The following is a 22,584-nucleotide window of genomic DNA, read 5'->3' as shown; positions in this document are numbered from 1 at the left end:
GAGTGACAACTACATGCAATATGTGATCCTAGGTCAGAACCTATACAAGAAAAATTGCTCTAAGGGACAATATTAGGACAACTGACAAAATTAGAGAGTTGACTACAGGTTAAAGTTTAAAATGTTATATATAATGTCAAATTTCCTAAATTTGATGTGCACTGTAAGAGAATATCCTTGCTCTTAAGAAGTATACAGTGAAGCATTAAGAAACAAAAGGGCATGATGTATGCAACCTAACTCTCTAATGGTGTAGAAATAAAAGCAATATGCATATAGAGCTGGAGAATGTCACAAAAGGTTAAGAATTGGTGAACCTGGTAAGGAGTTCTTTGTATTAGCAACTTTTCTGTAAGCCTGAAGTTAAATCAAGACAAAAAGTGACAAAAAAGAATGTGTGTCCAAATACTAAAATGTTTCGGTAGTAAAGATCATAATATGAAAGAAAATTGCAAACAGACCCCTATATTAATAACAAAAGAAGTTAAACAAATTGTGGTGTGAACTGCCACACAATGGACTACTGTGTAACCATGAAGACTATGACACACAAGTACAACACTGAGAGGTATCACCATGCTTTTCTTTTGAGAGATAAAGTCAGGTACAGAGAGAAGAATATCCTTTTTTTTCCTATGTATAAATACAATGAATGTATAGGAAGAGCTCTGTTTAGGACATACACTAAGATGTGATTGTCTCTGGATATACAGATGCTTTTTCATTTTCTCCTTTTGCTTATCTATATTTTGATTTTCCTGTAATAAGCAAAACCTGTGATCTCTATAATAAAGAATAAATTTTGACATAGAAAGGAATTGGTGGTGGAATTGGAATTATTCGATATGAAAAAGAGCCTATGATAAACATATTGTGAAAAAAGCTAAGTATAGAACTATATACACAATAGTAAAACATGTGCAAAGAAATAAATAAATAACTGTGGAAACTCATTAAACAAGAATTTGGGGGACTTCCCTCGTAGTCCAGAGGCTAAGACTCTGCGCTCCCAATGCAGGGGGCCCGGGTTTGATCCCTGGTCAGGGAACTAGATCCCACATGCTGCAACTAAGAGTTCGCATGCCTCAACTAAAAAGACCCCGCGAGTCACAACTAAGACCCAGCACAGCCAAATAAATTTTAAAATATTAAAAAAAAGAATTTGGTGTTGTGACCACAGGGGCAGAAATAAAGCTATGAAACAGAGGGAGAGTCCTATCTCTGGTCTTAAGCAATATTATTTTAATATATCTATAAGAGTTTCAGCCAAAGACAGAAATAGTATAAAAAGAATTCTAAACAACTATATTCAATATCTTGTAATAACCTATAATGGAAAAGAATCTGAGAAAGAAAAAAAATATATATATATATAAAACTGAATCACTTTGCAGTACACCTGATATTAACACAACATTGTAAATTAATTATACTTCAATTTTTAAAAGGTTTTAAAAAAGAATAAATAAATTAAAGAATTCAAAATAAAATAACACCATCAACAGGTTAAAAGTAACCAAACAGTTAAAGTCAGAGGCTATCTCAGTGGGGATGAAAGCTTTAGCAGAAAGAAAATTGAGTTAATGGCATGACTTGAACCAGGACTCTGAGATTAAGGCCTTTGGAGAAGGACACACAGTCTCCCTGTAGGTATGTCAAAGACAGGAGACTCAATCTGGATGCCTACAGTCCCAGGTCTCCAGTGCCTGTCAAAAAAGATCTCTGGCTTATAGCGACCTTAACCAGTTGAGGTGAAAGCTCCCCAGTTTGCCTGGTATAGTAAAATAATTTCCTTAGTGAATGTCCTTTAACCCCTAGAAAGATTCAGAATCTAATATAGAGATGAAATAAATCAACATTATTATTGTTAATTTTCAGTTACAGTTAGGAATAACCTATTCTTATTTAATACTCAGTGTCTATAATATTTAAAACAATCACCATGGGACTTTGCTGGTGGCACAATGGTTAAGAATCTGCCTGCCAATGTAAGGGACATGGGTTTGAGCCCTGGTACAGGAAGATTCCACATGTCGTGGAGCAACTAAGGCCGTGCGCCACAACTACTAAGCCTGTGCTCTAGAGCCCATGAGCCACAACTACTGAGCCCGCGTGCCATAACTACTGAAGCCTGCGTGCCTAGAGCCCATGCTCCACAATAAGAGAAGCCACTGCAATGAGAAGCCCGCGCACCGCAACGAAGAGTAGCCCCCACTCGCCGCAACTAGAGAGAGCCTGCACGCAGCAACAAAGACCCAACGCAGCCAAAAATAAATAAATAAATAAATAAATTTTTTGAAAAACTATCACCATGTTAAAGAACATGACAGATTAGTTTTCTGATTCCAATTTAAACTGTGTAATTGAGTAACTGATCTTGAGGGTTTTTTGTTGAAAATGTTAAGAATTTTATGAAAGTTGTAAATAATACTGTTTAAGATAAATTAAAACAAATACAGAAAATCATAAATTATCAGGTTTATTAAAGTTACATATGTAAAAACTTGGAAATGTTTCACTTGTCAGGTCAAGCAAACTGAACTGCTTAAAACAGAAAAGTAAATACATTAAGTTTATAAATGCAATCTGAAGTGCTAGAAGAAATTTAACAGTTGTAAATGAGGCTGACTGGGATTAAAGTCTGACCAATCCAAGTTAAATAAACCAATATTAATCAAAGGACTCTAAGCCACCTTGAGAACAATCTATCAAAACTGACTGTTTTAATAAAAGATTTAGTAAGTGTGCAACTAAATTTAAAGGCTTACCCACTCCCAAACTAAGACTATACAAAGACCTGCATACAAATGTTCATAGCACCATTATCCATCATAGCTTAAAATTAGAACCCAAACAACCAGCAACTCGTAAATGGATAAAACAAATTGTGCTATATTCATAGACTGGAATACAACTCAACAATAAAAAGAAACAAACTACTGATACACATAACATAGATGAATCTCAAACGAATTATGCTAAGTGCAAGAAGTAAAACACAAAAGGCTACAGACTGTATGGTTCCACTGATATGAAATTCTAGAAAAGCAAAATCATAGTGACAGAAAGCAGATCTGTGGTTGCCTAGGGCCAGGTCAAGGGAAGGGACTGACTATAAAGGGCAAAAGGAAACTCTTTAGGATGATGTATCTTGATTATGGTGGAGGTTACACAACTATATGGTCAGCAAAAATAATCAAACTGAACACTTAAAATGAGTGAATTCTATTGTATTATACTTCAATAAAGCTAAAAAATAAACACATTAAAACATAAAGGTTTATAAAAATAAGCTTTGAAATTTGAAAATAAAATTTAAAATTAATTTTCAACCCCAAGTAGCCATAAATTGTCTTCTCTCTGTATATAGATTGCCTCCAAGGGCACACAGAAACACAAAAAAATCCCTCAACTACCACGAAATGTAGGTCATTATCTCATTTTGTCTATCTTCCAAGTTTCCTCTAATATACCATTACTCATAATTTTTAATTCATAAAAACTTTAAAGGCCTAAAACACCATTAGAAAGCCACTGATCTCTGGGGCTTCCCTGGTGGCACAGTGGTTAAGAATCTGCCTGCCAATGCAGGGGACACAGGTTCGAGCCCTGGTCCGGGAAGATCCCACATGCCGCGGAGCAACTAAGCCCGTGCGCCACAACTACTGAGCCCGCATGCCTAGAGCCCATGCTCCACAACAAGAGAAGCCACCGCAATGAGAAGCCTGTGCACTGCAACGAAGAGTAGCCTTTGCTCGCCACAACTAGAGAAAGCCCGCACGCAGCAACAAAGATCCAACGCAGCCCAAAATAAAAATAAATAAAAAATAAATAACTTTATTAAAAAAAAAAAGCCACTGGTCTCTTAACTGTTACTATTGTCTCTCCATGTCACCCTCCCAATTGAATCTAGACAGCTCCTTAAAGTGGGCAGCATGATACACTCCATAAGAGCAATATGTCAGCTGACAGACAGTAAGAGGGTAACTCATTAAAAGCGAAAAAGTTAAGATTCCTACATACCAAAAGGATACCTTTCTGAATTTTTCCTTTGCCTAACTGAGCTGATGACAACAGAAACAACAGAGAAAAGTCAGAAATGAAGATGTGCAGCTACTGTTAAAACAAGGAAAAAACACTGAGAAATTGGGAATACTTAAGGAAGAAAGAAATTTGTTCCTTAAATCTAAAAAGTTGACCACAAATGTCAATACTGTGAGCTAGATATTGGTTTGCCCTCAAAATATTTTCAAATGTAGTATAAAATAACAAGCTATAGTATGATAATATAAGAAGCTATCTGCACATATAATATGCAGACACATATATTAGGTAAGTCTTCAAATGTCAGAGTGATAGTACAGCCTGTCTAAGGTACTCTGCTCTCATCCTATTTTATCTCCTTCCACACCATCCATCCAGGGTACCCCAAATGCCTATTTGCTATTCCAGGTCTGGGACCGCTTCTCCGTCAAGCATCGACCATCATAATATTCAATCCTGCTATTAACAAAAGGCAAATGGTTTGCTAATATTCTAGTTTCCCAAATGTCCAAAGAAAGACAACCACCAGGTGTGATAGTTACAGACCAAAACATTGTAAAAGACATCAAGTTTTCACCTGCAGTATCAAAAAGTCCAAGAGTATAAGGCTCTCCACCAATCATAACTGTGACTGCATAGTTGTCAAAAACCTAAAACATAAAAATATGACATAGTTAGTGTGCAAGGGGATGGTCAAAACAGGACAGGACAACTCTTAAGCTAAGACAATGTTTCCTTCCCAAGACTCAACCACCTCTTAGTGCATCTTTCTTTTATGACCAACCTTGCCAACTAAGCCCTTGCATGACCTAATCGTTCTTGAAAAAAGTGGCAGGAGATGTATTCTGGGATGTCTGCTCTACCGCGGCAGCTTGGATAAAAACCCACAGAAGGCTCAGAGGTGTCACAGGAGCAGAGTCCCCTGGCTATACAAAGTGATCCTATTCAAGTTTGAAACTTTTGAGACAGTAGTTTAACGTTTACCTCAATTTTCAACCTGATTTCTAAGAGACTATTTCTTCAGAGACCATTTCCTTTTAATCTAGTATTAAAATCTCCTAGATCCATGATAATCTTTTTCCTTTCAGGGTTGAAGGCAGGAGCAGCCTTGTTGCAAACATTCCCATTAGAGAGAAATGTAGGTTCCCTCAAGGTACTCAAGGAAAGTGTCTAAGAGACGGCTGGCAGATTTTTTGTTGGGACTTCATGAATAAAACTCATGTTATTGGGTACAAATCACATGACCTAAGGTATCTGCTTTGAATTGGGTATACTTAAGGATAGTATATAGGTAGGGGTGTGTGTGTGTGTTTATGTACACTTAAGGATCGTGAATAGGGTACACTATTTGTAAACAGACTGTAAAACCCATTAACAAACTTAGTATATACTAATATTGGTTGTACTAAGTTATTTGTGAAAATGGGAGCTAACACTGCTAAATGAAAAAAGACCCAACACTAATTCATGGACTCCTCTGAATTAATTTACAATTGAAAAGCAAGGCTTTGCAACCCGGAGAAGGATGTTACGTTTTAACATCAGCTCTGTTTAACACTAATTTTCTGGTTCACGTTTTAGTGGGTTGTTGGGAGCTTGTTTAAATGTAAGCAAGAGTGGACTGGAAGCAAGGGCTTTGGGGGAGGTGGTAGTTAAAGGAAAGTCAGTTCTTGACAACAAGAACAAGGAAGTGTAAAGAATGTGGTTAAGCTCTCAAACCATTCAGGTTATTTTCTTAAGTCATACCTAACCCTTTTCCAGAGATCCATATACAAACACATACATAAAGCACCCATAAGCCCTCCTTAAATAGAATGCCTAGACTCAGAAACCATGTTTACAAGAAAACAACTTTAAATGGAGACTGAAACACAAACAATCTGACAGTTGCCCTCACTCAAGATCCACAAAATCGGGCCTCCCTGGTGGCGCAGTGGTTGAGAGTCCGCCTGCCGATGCAGGGGATACGGGTTCGTGCCCCGGTCTGGGAGGATCCCATATGCCGCGGAGCGGCTGGGCCCGTGAGCCATGGCCGCTGGGCCTGCGCGTCCGGAGCCTGTGCTCCGCAACGGGAGAGGCCACAACAGTGAGAGGCCCGCATACCGCAAAAAGAAAAAAAAAAAAAAAAAAAAAAAAAAAAAGATCCACAAAATCGATTTATCTCTAAAAGTCCCCTAAAAGTCCCTTTCAACCTCAGAACTTTTCACTTACGAATGTCCCCAAGTGGGCCAACTCAAAAATACGATTTTGTATTTTAAAATATGATTTATCCCCCTCAAAGAAACCTTATTTTTCTTCCAATAGCCTGGGCCTACTTCAATCACTTTATATGCCCTGGGACATTATAGACTTTCAATTACAATTAAACATAATCACCAAGGCTTTAACCTGTCACCCTCTTAAAAATGCTCTCATCTCTGAAGATTAACCTAAAATAATGATACACTTTCTTCCTTTTTACTTCCAAACAATACTAGTCCCATATTAATCATACACAGGTGCTTCATAACCCACCCCTACAAGAGCTCACTTCACAGAGGTGGTTACTGCCAGGCCAGGCCAACCCTAGCTCCTCTCTCACCACAGAACAGACAGCTATGTTTAATATAATTACACGACTGGACTGGTCAACCAACCTAGGACAAACACTGGATCCCCAAACACATTCACAATGAGTGTTACTCTAAATAACTATCTCTGTCTCTCTCTCACTTCAGTATCTTTGTTATTCCCATTTTCCCTCTACTCTTCCAAGGAGCTGATAAAAAGCATTTGTGGGAGAGCATCCCCAAAGGCTTCTTCTGTTGATGTACTCATAAGAAAAACAGGTCTTCTGTGCCTCTAAAAACCAGTCTGGAGCTCCATTACTGCTAGGACAACAGCTCCATAAGCTTTCCTTCTATTCCCTAAGGAGAATAAGTGGAGACACATACTACTTTCCCTGAAGTTACAAGACCCCCAAAATCATCCCAGAAGACCTCCAAGCACTGATTAATCATTGGCCAAGATATCAAAAAAAATCACCTCATTCCAAAATGTAGGGCATACTTCTCCAAACTGAGACCACCACTCTTTAGACTCTTGTCTATTGGAGTTTTGCCTCCCAGCACTTCTTGCAAACCCTTGTATCACCCCTTCTGACTTTCCACTGATTTTTCAGCTGTTTAATTTTAAAGTGTATATAATTTACCCATGAGAAGTCAAGATCTTTAAAAACAGGAAACAAAGGCAGACAACAGAACAATTTCAGTACACAGAGAAAGTTTTCAAAAGGATATCAAATTATAATATATTTCACTAATAGATGGAAGCTTTATACTTACAGTCGGTACATACTCAGATGGAAATTTGTTTGTTGTGTAGGATATCAGGAGACATGTTTTACCAACGGCACCATCGCCCACAACAACGCACTTAATTGTCTGCATCGCTGAAACAGTTTTGTATCCACTTTAAATATTTCAAATTTGATGATGACCTACAAAAGGATTAAAGATATTTCTGTTAATTATTTGTACTTATACGTGTGTTTTTTTTCCTTCAATTAGCAACAGGCTCTCTCATTCAGAGCAATAACAGAACCAGCAACCCAACTACTAGGGCTAAAAGAACCTAAAAAGAGAAATAGTGACTTGCAAATAAGAGTCAATTTTCTAAGTTTCTGATCCTTGCCTGTTTTCTTTTTTTTTTATTAATTAATTTACTTATTTATTTATTTATTTTTGGCTGTGTTGGGTCTTCGTTTCTGTGCGAGGGCTTTCTCCAGTTGGGGCAAGCGGGGGCCACTCTTCATCGCGGTGTGCGGGCCTCTCACTATCACGGCTTCTCTTGTTGCAGAGCACAGGCTCCAGACGCCCAGGCTCAGTAGTTGTGGCTCACGGGCCTAGTTGCTCCGTGGCATGTGGGATCTTCCCAGACCAGGGCTCGAACCCGTGTCCCCTGCATTGGCAGGCAGACTCTCAACCACTGCGCCACCAGGGAAGCCCAGCTGTTTTCGACTTAAGTGTTTTTTAAAAAATCAAAAGTAGCATAAAGAGCAGCATGTCTTTTTATAATGAAAGAGAAGAGGCTATTTCAAAATGAATCCCACGTACTATGTCAAGTGTTACTTTGTGCAACTTTTCCTTCAGTTGTACATGCCCACACATGTGTGTGTACAGGTATATGTGTATTAGACTGCAATACAAAGACCACTGCTTCAAAGAATGGTCCATTTACCCAACCTCAGAGCTACAGTTACTCAGGCTATAACCAATAAGCAGCAGAGCACCACCACCTCCCGTCTAATAGAGGAGCAACATGAGGGACGGGACAAAGATCAGGGTGATCCCTGGTCTCAGTAGCTCTTTTAGCACCAAGTTGCCTAGTTACTAATTCAATATTCATGGCATGAAGAGGTCAAAACCTAGATTTTCATAATGAAAAAGTCAGATCACTCTAAAGCATTCTAACTTACAAAAAGATACAATTACTTTAGCTTCTCTTACTGTACTCCTTCATTCTAAGAAGCTATTGATTACAAATGCACCAAGGATTTATTACATTTCATCAATTCTGAATGCTTGTTTTTACACTTAAACATTTCTAAAATCAGAACATATCTTTACCGAAGGTTCCTTACCCTTGTTACCAGCCACTTTCCCCCCACATTTTGACATCTACAAAATTGGGATATATGACATCTTAGAGTCAATGAAAAATTATAACAGTTTTTCTGGAAGAATAAAGAAGAAACACCACACCCTCTATACCTACATTTTAAGATAAAATCCTTCCTCGATTATAATTCTGAAGGGATTACAATTTCTTGTTAGCTAAAGCTGCCAGCTTATTAAACATAAAAATGTCACAGAACGATCTAACTGTGGATTGGATGCCAGGCCTATATGCTCGTACAGTAACCTTCACAACTCTTAATCATGACTTATAAGTCTGTTAACATCTCTGTATCGGGGCTTCCCTGGAAGAGTGGTTAAGAATCCGCCTGCCAATGCAGGGGACATGGGTTCAAGCCCTGGTCTGGGAAGATCCTACATGCCGCGGAGCAGCTGGGCCCGTGAGCCATGGCCACTGTGCCTGCGCGTCCGGAGCCTGTGCTCCGCAATGGGAGAGGCCACAACAGTGAGAGGCCCGTGTACCGCAAAAAAAAAAAAAAAAAAAAGAAAAGAAAAGAAAAAAAAGATCTCTGTATATACAAGTGAGTAACCTACAGGAAATATACATTCTCCTGTTCCTCATCAAAACCATCTTGACTACATTTTCCCTGTAATGCACTAGAGGAGCACTCATACTAGGTTAAGGATCTTAATCCCTAAACTAAATCAAATTACCTATCAAAATAATCACACTAAACCAAGTACTAAATTAATTCTAGAGAATTATTCTAGAAGAATATCTTTTACTTAATAATAAAAGAAGAGAAAACAGGAATAGCTGTCTTCTCATGGTTCCTCAGTCCACCTCTGAAAAACAGGATAACATTCTGCTAAAAAAACAAGGTCTTCTGTAAAATTTCTTTCCAATTCAGAGTGAAGAAAAGAAAAGTATACAGAGAGGGTTTCCCTGGTGGCGCAGTGGTTGAGAATCTGACTGCTAATGCAGGGGACACGGGTTCGAGCCCTGGTCTGGGAGGATCCCACATGCCGCAGAGCAACTGGGCCCATGAGCCACAACTACTGAGCCTGCGCGTCTGGAGCCTGTGCTCCGCAACAAGAGAGGCCACGACAGTGAGAGGCCCACGCACCGCGATGAAGAGTGGCCCCCGCTTGCCACAACTAGAGAAAGCCCTCGCACAGAAACGAAGACCCAACACAGCAAAAATTAATTAATTAATTAATAAACTCCTACCCCCAACATCTAAAAAAAAAAAAAAAAGAAAAGTAAGCAGAGAGAGTTCTGATCATCCTACAGAATATTTTCCAGATGCCTAAAAATCAGTTTCAAGTTCAGTTCCTGTATCTTGTATTTCTCATGACCATTATTATGGGGCAATTTTTTTTACAAAGAGTTTAATCACAAACACTGGACAGAAAGTAAGGTTTGATCACTGTGGCAGACACTGCTAGCGGTCTGCCAATTCTTCCTCTCTTCTTTAGTAACAGAATTTTACTGAAGCATAATGGCTCTTAGTAAAGACTACATTTCCTAAATTTTTTTGCAGCTAGATGTGACCAAGTTCTGGCAAATGGGAATGGAAGCGATGGATGCAATTTTCAAGACTAGCCTTAAAAACAAGGGGAATAGTTTCTCCTATCCCGGCCTTTAGGCTGGAATGCAGACATGATAATGGAAACTGAAGCAGTCACACTGAACCAGAAGACAGAAATTACATGCTAAGGATGAGTAACACAATAGGAAGGGCCAGCCCTGTATTGCCTTCCAAGACTTTTACATGAGAAAGAAACTTCTCTTTCATTAAGTCCCTATTATTTTGGACTTCTCTATTACAGCAGCAGAACTGAATCCTAATTACTATATTTCACGGATGCTAAGAAGGCAACAATTTTTAAAATACATCCTAAATTTAGACGTGTTAAATGTAAGAGAAAAAGTCTTAGAATCAATAAAATTATAATAATATTTGGATTTATCAAGTAACTTTACAGTAAACTTGACCACTTTTGAGACTTTGTCTTAAAAACACCTAAAATAAATGCTATTATTAAATTTTAACTGTGGTTAAAATCAACTGTCATCCCTAAATATGAAGATCCTTATCTTCAGTCTACCTATGGTATTCACTTTTAAGACTTATAACCCATACTACCTAGCAAATACAAAATCATCAGGCCATTTATAAACTTGAAACTTCTAGTGAAGGAAGAGCTACCATTTCCTGAAAGTTTCATTAAAATTCTCTAGGAAATAAGGAAGAAGAAATTGAAAACAAAAAGTTTCCATGATTAAAGACATGAATATGACTGCCACATGGTTAAGTCACAACTATCACAAGCTGTATTGAATGTTACGATATTGTTCTATGTTTTGGTTTTTTGGCCGTGAAGCATGTGGGATCTTAGCTCCCCGACCAGGGATCAAATCTACACCCCTTGCACTGGAAGGCGAAGTCTTAACCACTGGACCGCCAAGGAAGTCCCAAAATATCTCTGCATTCTTAAGAGCAAAATCAAAAAACTAAATGCCGAACTTTCTGAGGAAGATCTTTAAGCTTTTCCAATGAAAGATAATGGGTGACTAGAACTCTTTTTTTTTTTTGCTTTTTTTTTTTTTTGCTTTATAACAAATTTAATCAGTTATACATATACATATGTTCCCAGACTAGAACTCTTGTGAGAGAAATGTGGTCCGCAAACAGTTTGGCAAGATCACTAACATTACTACTTTGAGAACTTTTAGATGTCTGGATCTTTTCCGAGCAGGAGAAACAGCCCCCAAGCCAATCAGGCCCTTCTTGCATGTCCTGCTTAGTAAAGCTGGGAAGAATTTCCGAACTACAGAAACAAAATACATAACAATAATAATTTTCCTAACTCTGAAGTCAGGAAAACCCTGGGTTTTAACCTCTGCTCAGCACTTACTAGTGACCTAGGCAAGTTTTTTAATCTCTTTTTGCCTCAATTTTCTCACTTGTAAAACAGAACTAATTATAATTTACACCAACACCTTGCAAAGTTAAAAAGACTAAGTAATATAAAAGAACCTGGCTCTTAGCACATACTCAATATACATGAATTCCTCTACCAACTGTGCCAGTTAAGTCAACCCCATCATACCTATTTTTGTCCAGAGGATCAAAACTCGCACTGCACTTTCTTCTCTCTTTGGTGGACTATTACCTAATCAAAACTTCTCACACTTTGCACAAAGCAGGTGCACCAAAAACATAGGCTAAAATGAACTGAATATATTTGCTGCTATTTAGCTAATGACACAAAAAACAAGAAATCCACCCAAATATTCCTTCTTCACTTGAAGACTCCCATATTATTTTTTCCTGTATTTCCTGCATTTCCCTGTATTTACAGAGCAGTCCCTAAAACCAAGCTACTTAACAGGTGTTAACAATATAATTTAGGTATTGGAATAGACCCTATCATTATCTTTAAACACCAAATTAAATGCTTTTTTAGTTTATTAATTATCACTGCCTACATGCAAACTAATGAAAATCTGACAGTTGTTAACCTAAAACAATAAAACAGCCAGTTATTTTACCTTCTCCCTACTGGAGATACAAAGGTGCTTCTCAGGTCTACAACTAAAGTCTAGTGGTAGGGTGTGAGAGCTCCCCCTTCTGGTCACCTGACTCCATCTTAAATGAGGTTTCTGTTTATTAATGTTCACATTGTTATTGATAATATTTTTTATAATCTCTTTTTCCTGTTAGGCTTGAATTCAGCCTCTAGATCAGCAATTCCAAAACTATCACTTCGGATAACCGGAGTCAGAATTACCTGAAATGAGTTTGTTAACCATTCAGATTCCTGGGCCCTCACCCCAAATCTAATAGATCAGAGCGCAACACTTCCTATGAAATTCTAATGCACAGTGAAGTTTGAGAACTACTGCCCTATACGATAACACGATTAAAAATACCAGTAACAAAAGAATCTAAACTAAGATAAACACTACTGACATTAAGGTCACCTAGAAGTGAGTTTCTTAAAAGTAGAATCCAAATTATCACTGTGAATTATCTGTATCAACCAGGCACTTTACATATTTAGTAATGAAAAACTCATGTTGTATACTGAGAGATCACGAACCAAGATACTTCAGAGGTGCTTTAACACTGGTTCAACCCAAGTGTTCTCAAATAATAGTGCCAGTGGCAATACTTATATAGCACTTACTATACGCCACATACTGTTCTAAACATATTACACATATTCATACATTTTGTCCTCTCAACTCTGAGATATGTACTATACTGTCCCCATTTCACAGGTAAGAAAAGTAGGGCTCAGCGAAGTTAAGCAACTAGACCAAGATTACTGAGCCCATAAATGGCAGAACTGGAATTTAAACCCAAACAGTCTGTCAAGGCTCTGCTCCAAAACTATACTATGCTACTTTCTCCTAAGAAGTGACATTAATCAAAACAAATATGATCACTACAAATGGAGTGGCAAGTATATACCTATGACAGTTGCCAGACTGGGAAGAGGAAGGCAGAGGAAGAAGAAACAGGGGTTAAGTTCATTTCCTATTTCTTCACCCTGCAGACAACCACTCAATCTTATTGGGGAGAAGGGAAGCGAGAAGAGAGAATTTTTAAGATAGAGTTCACTCTTCCCCTTTCTATCTATATACCCACAAATCTTCCATTTCTTATGCTTCCTCAACTGACAGTTCAGCAATCTATCAGAAACTGGTTGTGGATCCCCAGTTAAGAGCACTGGTTCAGGAGTCAGACTGGCTCTACCACTCTAGCTATGTGACCTTAGGCAAGCTATATAACTGCTCACTTTTCCCTTATCTCAAAAATGAAAATAGTAATACTTTTCTCATAGGGTAAGTTGACTGAATAAGATAATATATGTAAGGAATTCAAAACAGTGCCTGGCCTCTGGTAAATGCTTAGTAAATGTTTGCACCTACTCTTAAATGAGTAAAGGCATTTTTATAGTACTCATTGTCTTTACTACAAATGTAGTCAAATTTAGAGCTATCACTACAAAGGTGTACATTTCAGAGTCAAGTTCCAATTTAATTAGGATTATTCTGCAAAGCATTTGACATGTATTATTAATAATTTCATGTACTGAAATGTCACCAGATGACCCACAGATGGGGAGGGAGTAGGGGGCCAGGGGAGAGACTGTTCTTGCAATATATACAATGCCAGCTTCAACATGGAGGAAACTAAGCCAGACATATTTGTAAATCCTTATGTTAACTTCCTATTTAAACAACGTCAAATCACTATAACAGCAAAGAGGCTGTGTAGTACCAATGTACCATTCTGCTATCCAGAGTGGCTAGAAAAGTTATTCTGCACCAATAACTAAGCACTATTTCTTTTTAACAATGAAGTTCATTTCTACCAGAACTTGGAATTGGTTGGTGTTGAGCAACTTAAGGCATAAAAAATGATTCTGACAATCATAAGGAAGATAAATTGTGAAATAAGGTGGATCTTCCACATTCCTTCCCAATACCTATCACTCCTCCTGACAGCCACACCAAAACCGTTATCTCCTACGTTCTTAAATGCTTTGGAGGTCCAAATTACCCTTTGAGAATCTCAAAACTAAAGCCCCTTTAGTTTTCTGGGGTTCTTGAGCTCTGGATTTAAAGAGGCTATGGAACTCTTAGTATCATTATTATTATTGGCTGGATGCCAACTAAACTCCACCAAACAATGCAATCCCTGAGGAAAAGGATTTGTATGTGGGGAAGGGAAAACGCTCCCAGCTACAGATGCCCTATCTTCCCATGCCCCACAGTTCATTCTAGGCACAAGGCACAAAGAGCATATGAAAAGATTTGGGGGTTAGGTATTTGCTAATAAGCTTGTTTGCAAAAAATGTATATTCTCAGACTATTATATCCCTTATAAAAAGATGTCAAATATTAACAGTAAACAGTGTGAATAAAAGCCCCATCCAATTTTTGGTATTCACTGTGGTGAAAGTTAAGTGTTTGGTCTTTGTCCAGGATTCCTGTCACAGAGCTCCTAAAACCCTTGGAATTCCCCTAAATGGTGGCAGTACCTTTTGTCATTCATAATGAGCCCCTTCCTAATAATGACTTAGGATGGGGCCTCTGGATAGCCTTGGGATAGGACTGCTCACCAGAAAGACCAAGTGATGAGAGCGTTAGAACTTTCAGCCCTACCTGCCAACCTCAGGAAGAGAGGACAGGGAGGGCAGCACTGGAGATTGAGCTCTGTGAAAACTGGTGAACAAGAAGATTTAGAGAGCTTCCAAGTTAGTCAACACATCGTGCTGGAGAGTGCCTGCCTAGGGAGGACACGTACCCCATACCCCAAATTTGCCATCAGCCAGGCAGAAGGGTGGATAGCCTGGGTACCCCATCTGCAGCTGGTGCCTGAAATGGAGGCAGTTTTGTGGGGCTGAGCCCTTAAGCTGTGGGGTCTACACTAACTCTGAGAGTTAGTGTTACAATGGAATTGACAGAAGTGATGTCGGAAAAAGACACTACATTCACACCAACACAAAATACACTCAAAGTAATGCTCTTTTCATTTGAAACACATTTCCCCCTGAAGTAATCCATTTTCATACTTAGGATACAGGAAAGAGATATGGAGAATCAAGAGAGTAACAACCCTGAATAACAAGCCTTCCTTAGCTATCCAATGAAACAGCTGCTCTGGTTAAAGGATTAAACAGAATAAATAATATCGGCACCACTTGGCTCTCCTATCAAATCCAGTCACTTTAGTGAATATGGTTTATATAACCTTTTGCTGTCATTACACCTCCACCATAGTTACCTTTCTCCCCCAAAACAAGCAATACACTGTAAGAAGAATGTTTTTAAACCTTGAAATAAACATTTAGCTTCAAAAAAATTTATGAGAGGGGCTTCCCTGGTGGCGCAGTGGTTGAGAGTCCGCCTGCCGATGCAGGGGACACGGGTTCGTGCCCCTGGTCCGGGAAGGTCCCACATGCCACAGAGCGGCTGGGCCCGTGAGCCATGGCCGCTGAACCTATGCGTGGAGCCTGTGCTCCACAACGGGAGAGGCCACAGCAGTGAGAGGCCCTCGTACCGCAAAATAAATAAATAAATAAATAAATATAAAATAAAGAATAAGATTTTTTTTTCAGAATTGGAATATCCCTTAATGAACTAACTAAATCCCATCATTTTGCAGATATTCTAGTCTAAATGCAAAGGACTTGCCCCTATGCCCGATAGTTAATACTCATGTATCCTGACATTCTTTCCCAACTCTTCAGAATTCAGGCAAATACAGAACAAGCTACATAAAGACAGTTCTTTTTGAACTTCATAATTTGTTTTCAGAGTCCTCAGTAAATAGGAAATAATCTTAGAAAACTTCGGCATTCATTCCACCTGACAATGCAGGGGACAAGGCTTCGCTCCCTGGTCCGGGAAGATCCCACATGCCGCGGAGCAACAAAGCCCGTACACCACAACTACTGAACCTGTGCTCTAGAGTCCGCGAGCCACAACTACTGAAGCCCGCATGCCACAACTACTGAAGCCCGCACACCTAGAGCCCGTGCTCCCCAACAAGAGAAGCCACCGCAATGAGAAGCCCGCACACCGCAACAAAGAGCAGCCCCCGCTCACCACAACTAGAGAACGCCCGCACGCAGCAACGAAGACCAAACGCAGCCAAAAATAAATAAATAAATAAATAAATTTATTTTTTTAAAAAGTGAAAGCAATTCAACTACTGTTCAAACTTATTTGCCCTAATAAAAATCCAAAAGAAGCTTAATATAATCAAGTAGTTTGCCTCCGTTTTGAATAATAAATGTATGCATTCCAATTGGAAAAATAAGTAAGTTAAAATTGGAATTCTATAAAATAACTTTCAATTATTAAAAAGTAGACAACCCTGTGTTGGAAGAGACAGTCCCCCATAGGTCTCTTGTGGTCCTACCCATCTTGCTAGGTATGCTAAGAATGCCAAGGCCCTTACCACTCTACCCAGGCCATGGCATAGGGTTGTGTTTGCAGCAAACAACCTTGAAGGATACAGTAATGTCTCCCTCTGGGACAAAGAGCAGGGTTGCCTTCTGCGTGCTATTAAATAGTAGGTTCCCCAAGCTCGGTGTTCCTCAGCTATTACACAAACCCACTGCATCTCCCACATGGAAGTCTTAGGGATAAGGGGAAGCAGCACACAACACACTCATCTCCTGCTGCTGGCTGTGGCTTAATTAAATTCTTTGTCTCTGACCCTAGAGTCTCATGTCTTCTGCCAGCAGCCATAAAACAATATCAGGCTAACATATTAGCTTGTAAGGAGAGTAAAATAAAATCCCCAACACTGTTTACTTAATTGACTGAGCTTTGTGAGACATAATGATTTTGTTGTCAATTTAAGTTGTATAAGTAAATAATAGAGCAATTAGATGGTTTCTTAGAATAATTATTAGAGTAGAGGCTAGGTGAGAACACCAGGTCTCAAATATTTCATTCATTACCCAGAAGTTTCCTTTATAGAAAATCCTCCTGAAATAATTAACATTTTTTTGCGCCTTGTCCTCCTCACTCAAGTCAGCACATGTTCCCTAGGAGCTGACTGGCTGTTTCAATTGTTTATGTTCCATCTTCTAGGTGTCTGTTCTAACAGGAAGAAATTAGTGAAGGCCAGAATCCTATCATCAAGAAAGGTGGTAGGGACTTCCCTGGTGGCACAGTGGATCCTCCTGCCAGTGAGACACAGGTTTGATCCCTGGTCCGGGAAGATCCCACATGCCGAGGAGCAACTAAGCCCGTGCGCCACAGCTACTGAGCCTATGTGCCACAACTACTGAAGCCTGAGCACCTAGAGCCCATGCTCCGCAACAAGAGAAGCCACCACAGTGAGAAGCCCGCACACCACAACAAAGAGTAGCCCCCGCTCACCACAACTAGAGAAAGCCTGCGCACAGCAACGAAGACCCAATGCAGCCAAAAATATTAATTTTTTAAAAAGGTGGTGGTAAAAAGGTGGTAAAATAAAAATAAGAAATTAAGTATTCACTGATTTTGCTTTAAATAAGGCTAATAAAATTTTTAACTTTTCAAAAACCAAACCTTATTTTGTTCTCTCCTATCCTTAAATAGCTGTAAGCTTATTTTCCCCCAAAATTCCACTTACTCACCTCTAGAATTAAGTCATTATAGAAAGTTAAAGGACAAAGTCTCCATGGTACATGTCCAAGAGCCCTGTTGCTGATTTTTTGTTGATTTTTTAACGTGAGACTGGCAAATATATGCAAAATTGGTAGATATTTCACCAAAATATAGTCAAAGAAATCAGGGAAGTAAACTTGGGCAGAATGTAAGTGATAACACTACTGCAGCCTTTGCTTTTTGGGAAAGATACTGGGTTTTTCTCCCCTCCCCTAAATGTACTTTCCAGATGTTTCATCAAACGAAAGTATCTTTGGGCAAAAACATCTCAAATTCTTCATGTATCTCTCTCCCACAAAATGGTTGCAAAATTCCTAATATCTCCAGCTGCCAATTAAATACATTAACATATGCAAAGTGATGAAAGGCAAACATTAGGCACTCATTAAAGCAATTATTCAATTCTTCCATTTTCTGCCACTTGTGAAAGAAACTGATAAATACTATGAAACCACAACCTACATGAAAGAGTAGAGAAGCGGGTGTCAAATTAAGGTTCTATGGGTCCTTGAGATGACAAAAATGAAGCAACTGTCAGGGAAAAAAGTGCTGACAGTAGCACGTATAAAATGAAAGATTATGATTCTATGTGGTAAAAGACGTTTTCAGCAGGGCTAGAAGTTTGCTGTGTCAGCTTCATTTCTGAAAATGACTTCATTCCGAAATGTCTGATCCAATAAGAACGTGAGTCCTTATTTTTACTACCATGCTGAGTTTTCCTTCTTCAAATTGGCAAAAACTAAGGGACGCTAGCCAAAGTAATCATTTTATATTGTCTTTGTGACCAAAAAAAATTTTAGTCCAATGAGTAAATATCTACATAAGCTATATAACTTTTGAATGTAATATTTCAAAACAATTTGGAAAAACTGAAGAGTATGCAATAATGTATAAGAGTACTAAGTATCTGATTAGAAGAGAATGGATATTACACTAAGATTTTCCCTCAAAATATTCAAGACTCGTAGATTTATTCATTCAGTCGACAAACCTTTATCAGGCACCTGGTAAGTGCCAAGCATTGTCCTATACATAGCCATATCCCCCTCTGCCTGGAACAAAGCTCATGTCCTCTTGGGGCAACAATCCAAAGTGGCATATACAGACAGTAACCAAATAAGCATCACCCCCCGCCCATATTCTTCCTTAATAGTATTACTAATACTGACACCTTATATGCAATTTTCCCATTCTGGTCTCTTAATTAAGGGCAACATAATTCTGTTCTCTTAAGGGCAAGGGCTTCCCTGGTGGCGCAGTGGTTGAGAGTCCACCTGCCGATGCAGGGGACACGGGTTCGTGCCCTGGTCCGGGAAGATCCCACATGCTGCGGAGCGGCTAGGCCCGTGAGCCATGGCCACTGAGCCTGCACGTCCGGAGCCTGTGCTCCTCAACAGGAGAAGCCACAACAGTGAGAGGACCACGTACCGCCAAAAAAAAAAAAAAAAGAGAGAGAGAGAGAAAGGGCAAGGAGATTTTAAAACACACTCAAACCTCCCCTCAGTTTCCTGCAAAAGACCAGATAACAAAAGATAGAGCATTTCACACATCCCAAATCTCAAGTCTCAATCTGCCACAGCTCTGAGGTCTTGACAACCTGGGGAATAGGACTGAAACTGCGCAACTAAATATGCATCTTACTTGGCCCACCTAATCAATTGCCAACTGTCTGACACTATTTAAATTATCCAATATGGTTTGGTGCTTATTTCAATGTCTATGCCTTTATCCACATCATATCATCTCTCCAAACCTTGGATGTCTAGCCTTAAACCCATCCTATTTCTATCCTAAGTTACCACCCTCAAATCCCACCGTAACTGAAACACCTTCCCTAACTATTCCAGCTATTAAAAACTGCCCAGATGGGGATTTCCCTGGTGGTCCAGGGGAAAAGACTCCACATTCCCAATGCAGGGGGCCCACGTTCGATCCCTGGTCAGGGAAATAGATCCCGCATGCCGCAACTAAAAGCTCCCACGTGCCGCAGCTAAGACCCAGTGCAGCCAAATAAATAAATAAATATATATTTTTTAAAAAGCCCAAATTCTCTGAACTTCCATAGCAAGGCCCTTCTTAGCTCTTAAATCTCATATTTCATACTCCTATCCCCAACACTCTCCATGCTCTAGCCACACAAGTCTCATTATATTCCTCAAACATGCCGAGCCCTGTCCTGCCTGCAGGTCTTTATACGTGCCAAATATGCCTTCCCCTGCTCATAACGCTGTTGGCTTCTCATCCTTCAGATCTCAACTCAAATCGTCATCTCAGAAAATTCTCCCCTAAACACACTATCCAGATTACTTATCCAGTCCCCTTCCCCCTTACTTCCATCATACTACCCTGTTTCTTTCCTTTACAGTATGGTCATAATCTATAATTATCTTGTTTATGTTATATTGCAGTAAAGGAAGACAGATAAAAAATAAGGAACTCTCTGTGAAGGCAGGGACTCTGATGTATTCCCAGAACACAGATCAATACTGGACACCGTAGGTACTCTCTCAACAAATGTAAAACACAACTGAGCACTTAGTCATGTTGTTTTTATTCACATAAGTTTGTGTTTATTCTAAAAGATTTTAAGCTCTCAGAGAAAAAACTAGGCTTATACTTTATCATCTCCTTCCCAAGGCACTTAATATAGTACTGAGCAAGAAAAAAATCAAAATTTTTAATGTATGTGATCCCAGCAAGTTACTTCACTTCCATACCTTAATTTTCTCTACAATAACATCTGACTCACAAAACTGCTACAAAGAGAAACTAAGCAATGTATATAAAGCTATTAATTATCACCTGGCACAGAGTAAACACCTAATATGGCACCTTACTCTTATCCCCAATTAAAATTTGCAAAAACCACCAGGCCCTATGATAAAGATCAGAACCACTATTGTTAAATGAAAGCATCTAAATACTATAAATAAGAGGAAACTAAGAAAAATCCTTGCTTCTACTTGACAGGGTTATTTGCTAACTTGATCAATCCTTTCTAAAATCCCCTGGATCTGATCTCAAATAACAGTTTAAACTAAATGTCACATTTGTAGCAAGAGGATTTGGAATGTTACAGAAAGGGTTGTAACCCACCTTCACTTAAAGAAGAGACAAAATAACAATCACAGAACAAATATTTATCAAGTCTCTAATATGCCGAAGGAAGACAATATAGAGTAGGAGTCAAGCACAAAATCTTTCAATTCAAGTAGCCCTAATCTCACATCCTCATTCTTGTGTGACTTGGGGCAAGCTACTTAACCTCTTTGCAACACTCTGTTTCTCCATTTGTAAACCAGAAATAGTATTACCATCACAGGTTGTAAGAATTAACTGAGTTACTCCTCTGTACAGCACTTAACACTCAAATATAAGCTCTTTTAATCATTGTGAAGTGATCAAGATAAACAGTCAATTCAGAATCTGATTATCTAAGCAATCTTCTGTAGGGGGTTGTGTTTATACTCCGTCCAAGTGCAAAGTGAAAGCCAACCATGTACCCCTGAAAACAAAATGTGGTTTTAGATTAGGACATAATATACAAGGCAAATTTTTGCTTTCAAAAATTATCAGAAACAATAAGAAACAAGGTTTCCATGTTTAGGCCAGTACCTACCAAAATTTAATATGTACATTCATTCTTTGATCTGGCAATTCCATTTCTAAGACTTTCTCCAAGTACGCAAAGAGGTAGACACAAGGATATTTACCAGAGCCTTGCTTGTAGGAGCAAAAGACAGAACTACTGACATGTCCACCAACAGGGGAATGGTAAAATAGGTTATAATACAAAGGAATATCATGCAACTACTTAAAAAGAATAAGCTACAGTGCCTGTTATGAACTAAACTGTGCCCACCCCCACCCCCTGCTACAAATTGATATGTTGAAGTGATAAACACCAGTAACTCAGAATATAAGTTAGAGATAGAGCTTTTAAAGTAATTAAGGTAAAATGAGATCATATTGGTGGGCCCTAATCTAATATAACTTGGTGTCCTTATAAGGAAATTAGGACACAGACAAAGAGGGAAGACCAAGTGAATACACTAAAAGTCCACCATCTATAAACCAAAGAGAGAGGCCCTCAGAAGAAACTAACCCTGCCAACACCTTGATTTTAAACTTCCAGCTTTTAGAACTGTAAGGAAATAAATTTCTGTTGTTTAAATCACCCAGGCTATGGTACTTTGTTAGAGTAGCCCTAGCAAACAGTGCCAATACAGAGCCAATGTGCAAGATCTTCAAGATATATTTTTAAAAAGCAAAGTGCAGAAGAGTTGTGTATAACATGCCGATTTATGTATGTGAATTTTTTTATGGAGAGGAGATACACATATACTTACAGGTGCAGAGACTATGTACAAAGACACTTACAGGTGCAGAGACAAAAACACATCTGCTAGACAAAAGTGACTGCTTCTGGGAGGAGCATAAGGGTGTGTCTGGGATGGGATGGGCAGACTTATTTTTCATCATATTCTCTTTTGTACTGAAGTTCTCACCATATGCATGTAATATTTTCTTTAATTTTAAAAACAAAACTATTAATTAAAATGAAAAGATCTCCAAAACACATTCAACAATTAAGAAAAACACCACAAGCAAACCTGGTCTAAAAGTTATCAAATTCTAAACTCACCAAAATCTCTCATCTATTTCATGAGCGTAAGCATTTTTTTTTAATGCCCTGCACTGTATTGTATTCTAAGAGCCATAAAAACATTCAATCAT

The 22,584-nt window shown here is 38.8% G+C and overlaps 1 protein-coding gene across 3 annotated transcripts in view; it reads right to left on the bottom strand.

Annotated features, from left to right (window-relative positions):
• CDC42 (cell division cycle 42) overlaps positions 1-22,584 on the bottom strand; it is a 46,335-nt gene that overhangs the window by 12,142 nt on the left and 11,609 nt on the right. For all 3 annotated transcript variants that reach the window (XM_082615638.1, XM_082615636.1, XM_082615637.1), the window contains exons 2-3: positions 7,368-7,522; positions 4,622-4,694 (exon numbers count right to left, since the gene is read on the bottom strand). In XM_082615638.1, coding sequence (XP_082471764.1) covers positions 4,622-4,694; positions 7,368-7,472 — 178 coding nt within the window. In that variant the 5' untranslated portion in view covers positions 7,473-7,522. The remainder of the gene's footprint in view (positions 1-4,621; positions 4,695-7,367; positions 7,523-22,584) is intronic.

Source organism: Mesoplodon mirus (genome assembly GCF_964341445.2).
Source record: "Mesoplodon mirus genome assembly, chromosome: 3".
NCBI classification, from domain to species: domain Eukaryota; kingdom Metazoa; phylum Chordata; class Mammalia; order Artiodactyla; family Ziphiidae; genus Mesoplodon; species Mesoplodon mirus.
The sequence above is the reverse complement of the archived record's forward strand: the minus strand, read 5'-3'. Positions and strand labels throughout refer to the sequence as shown.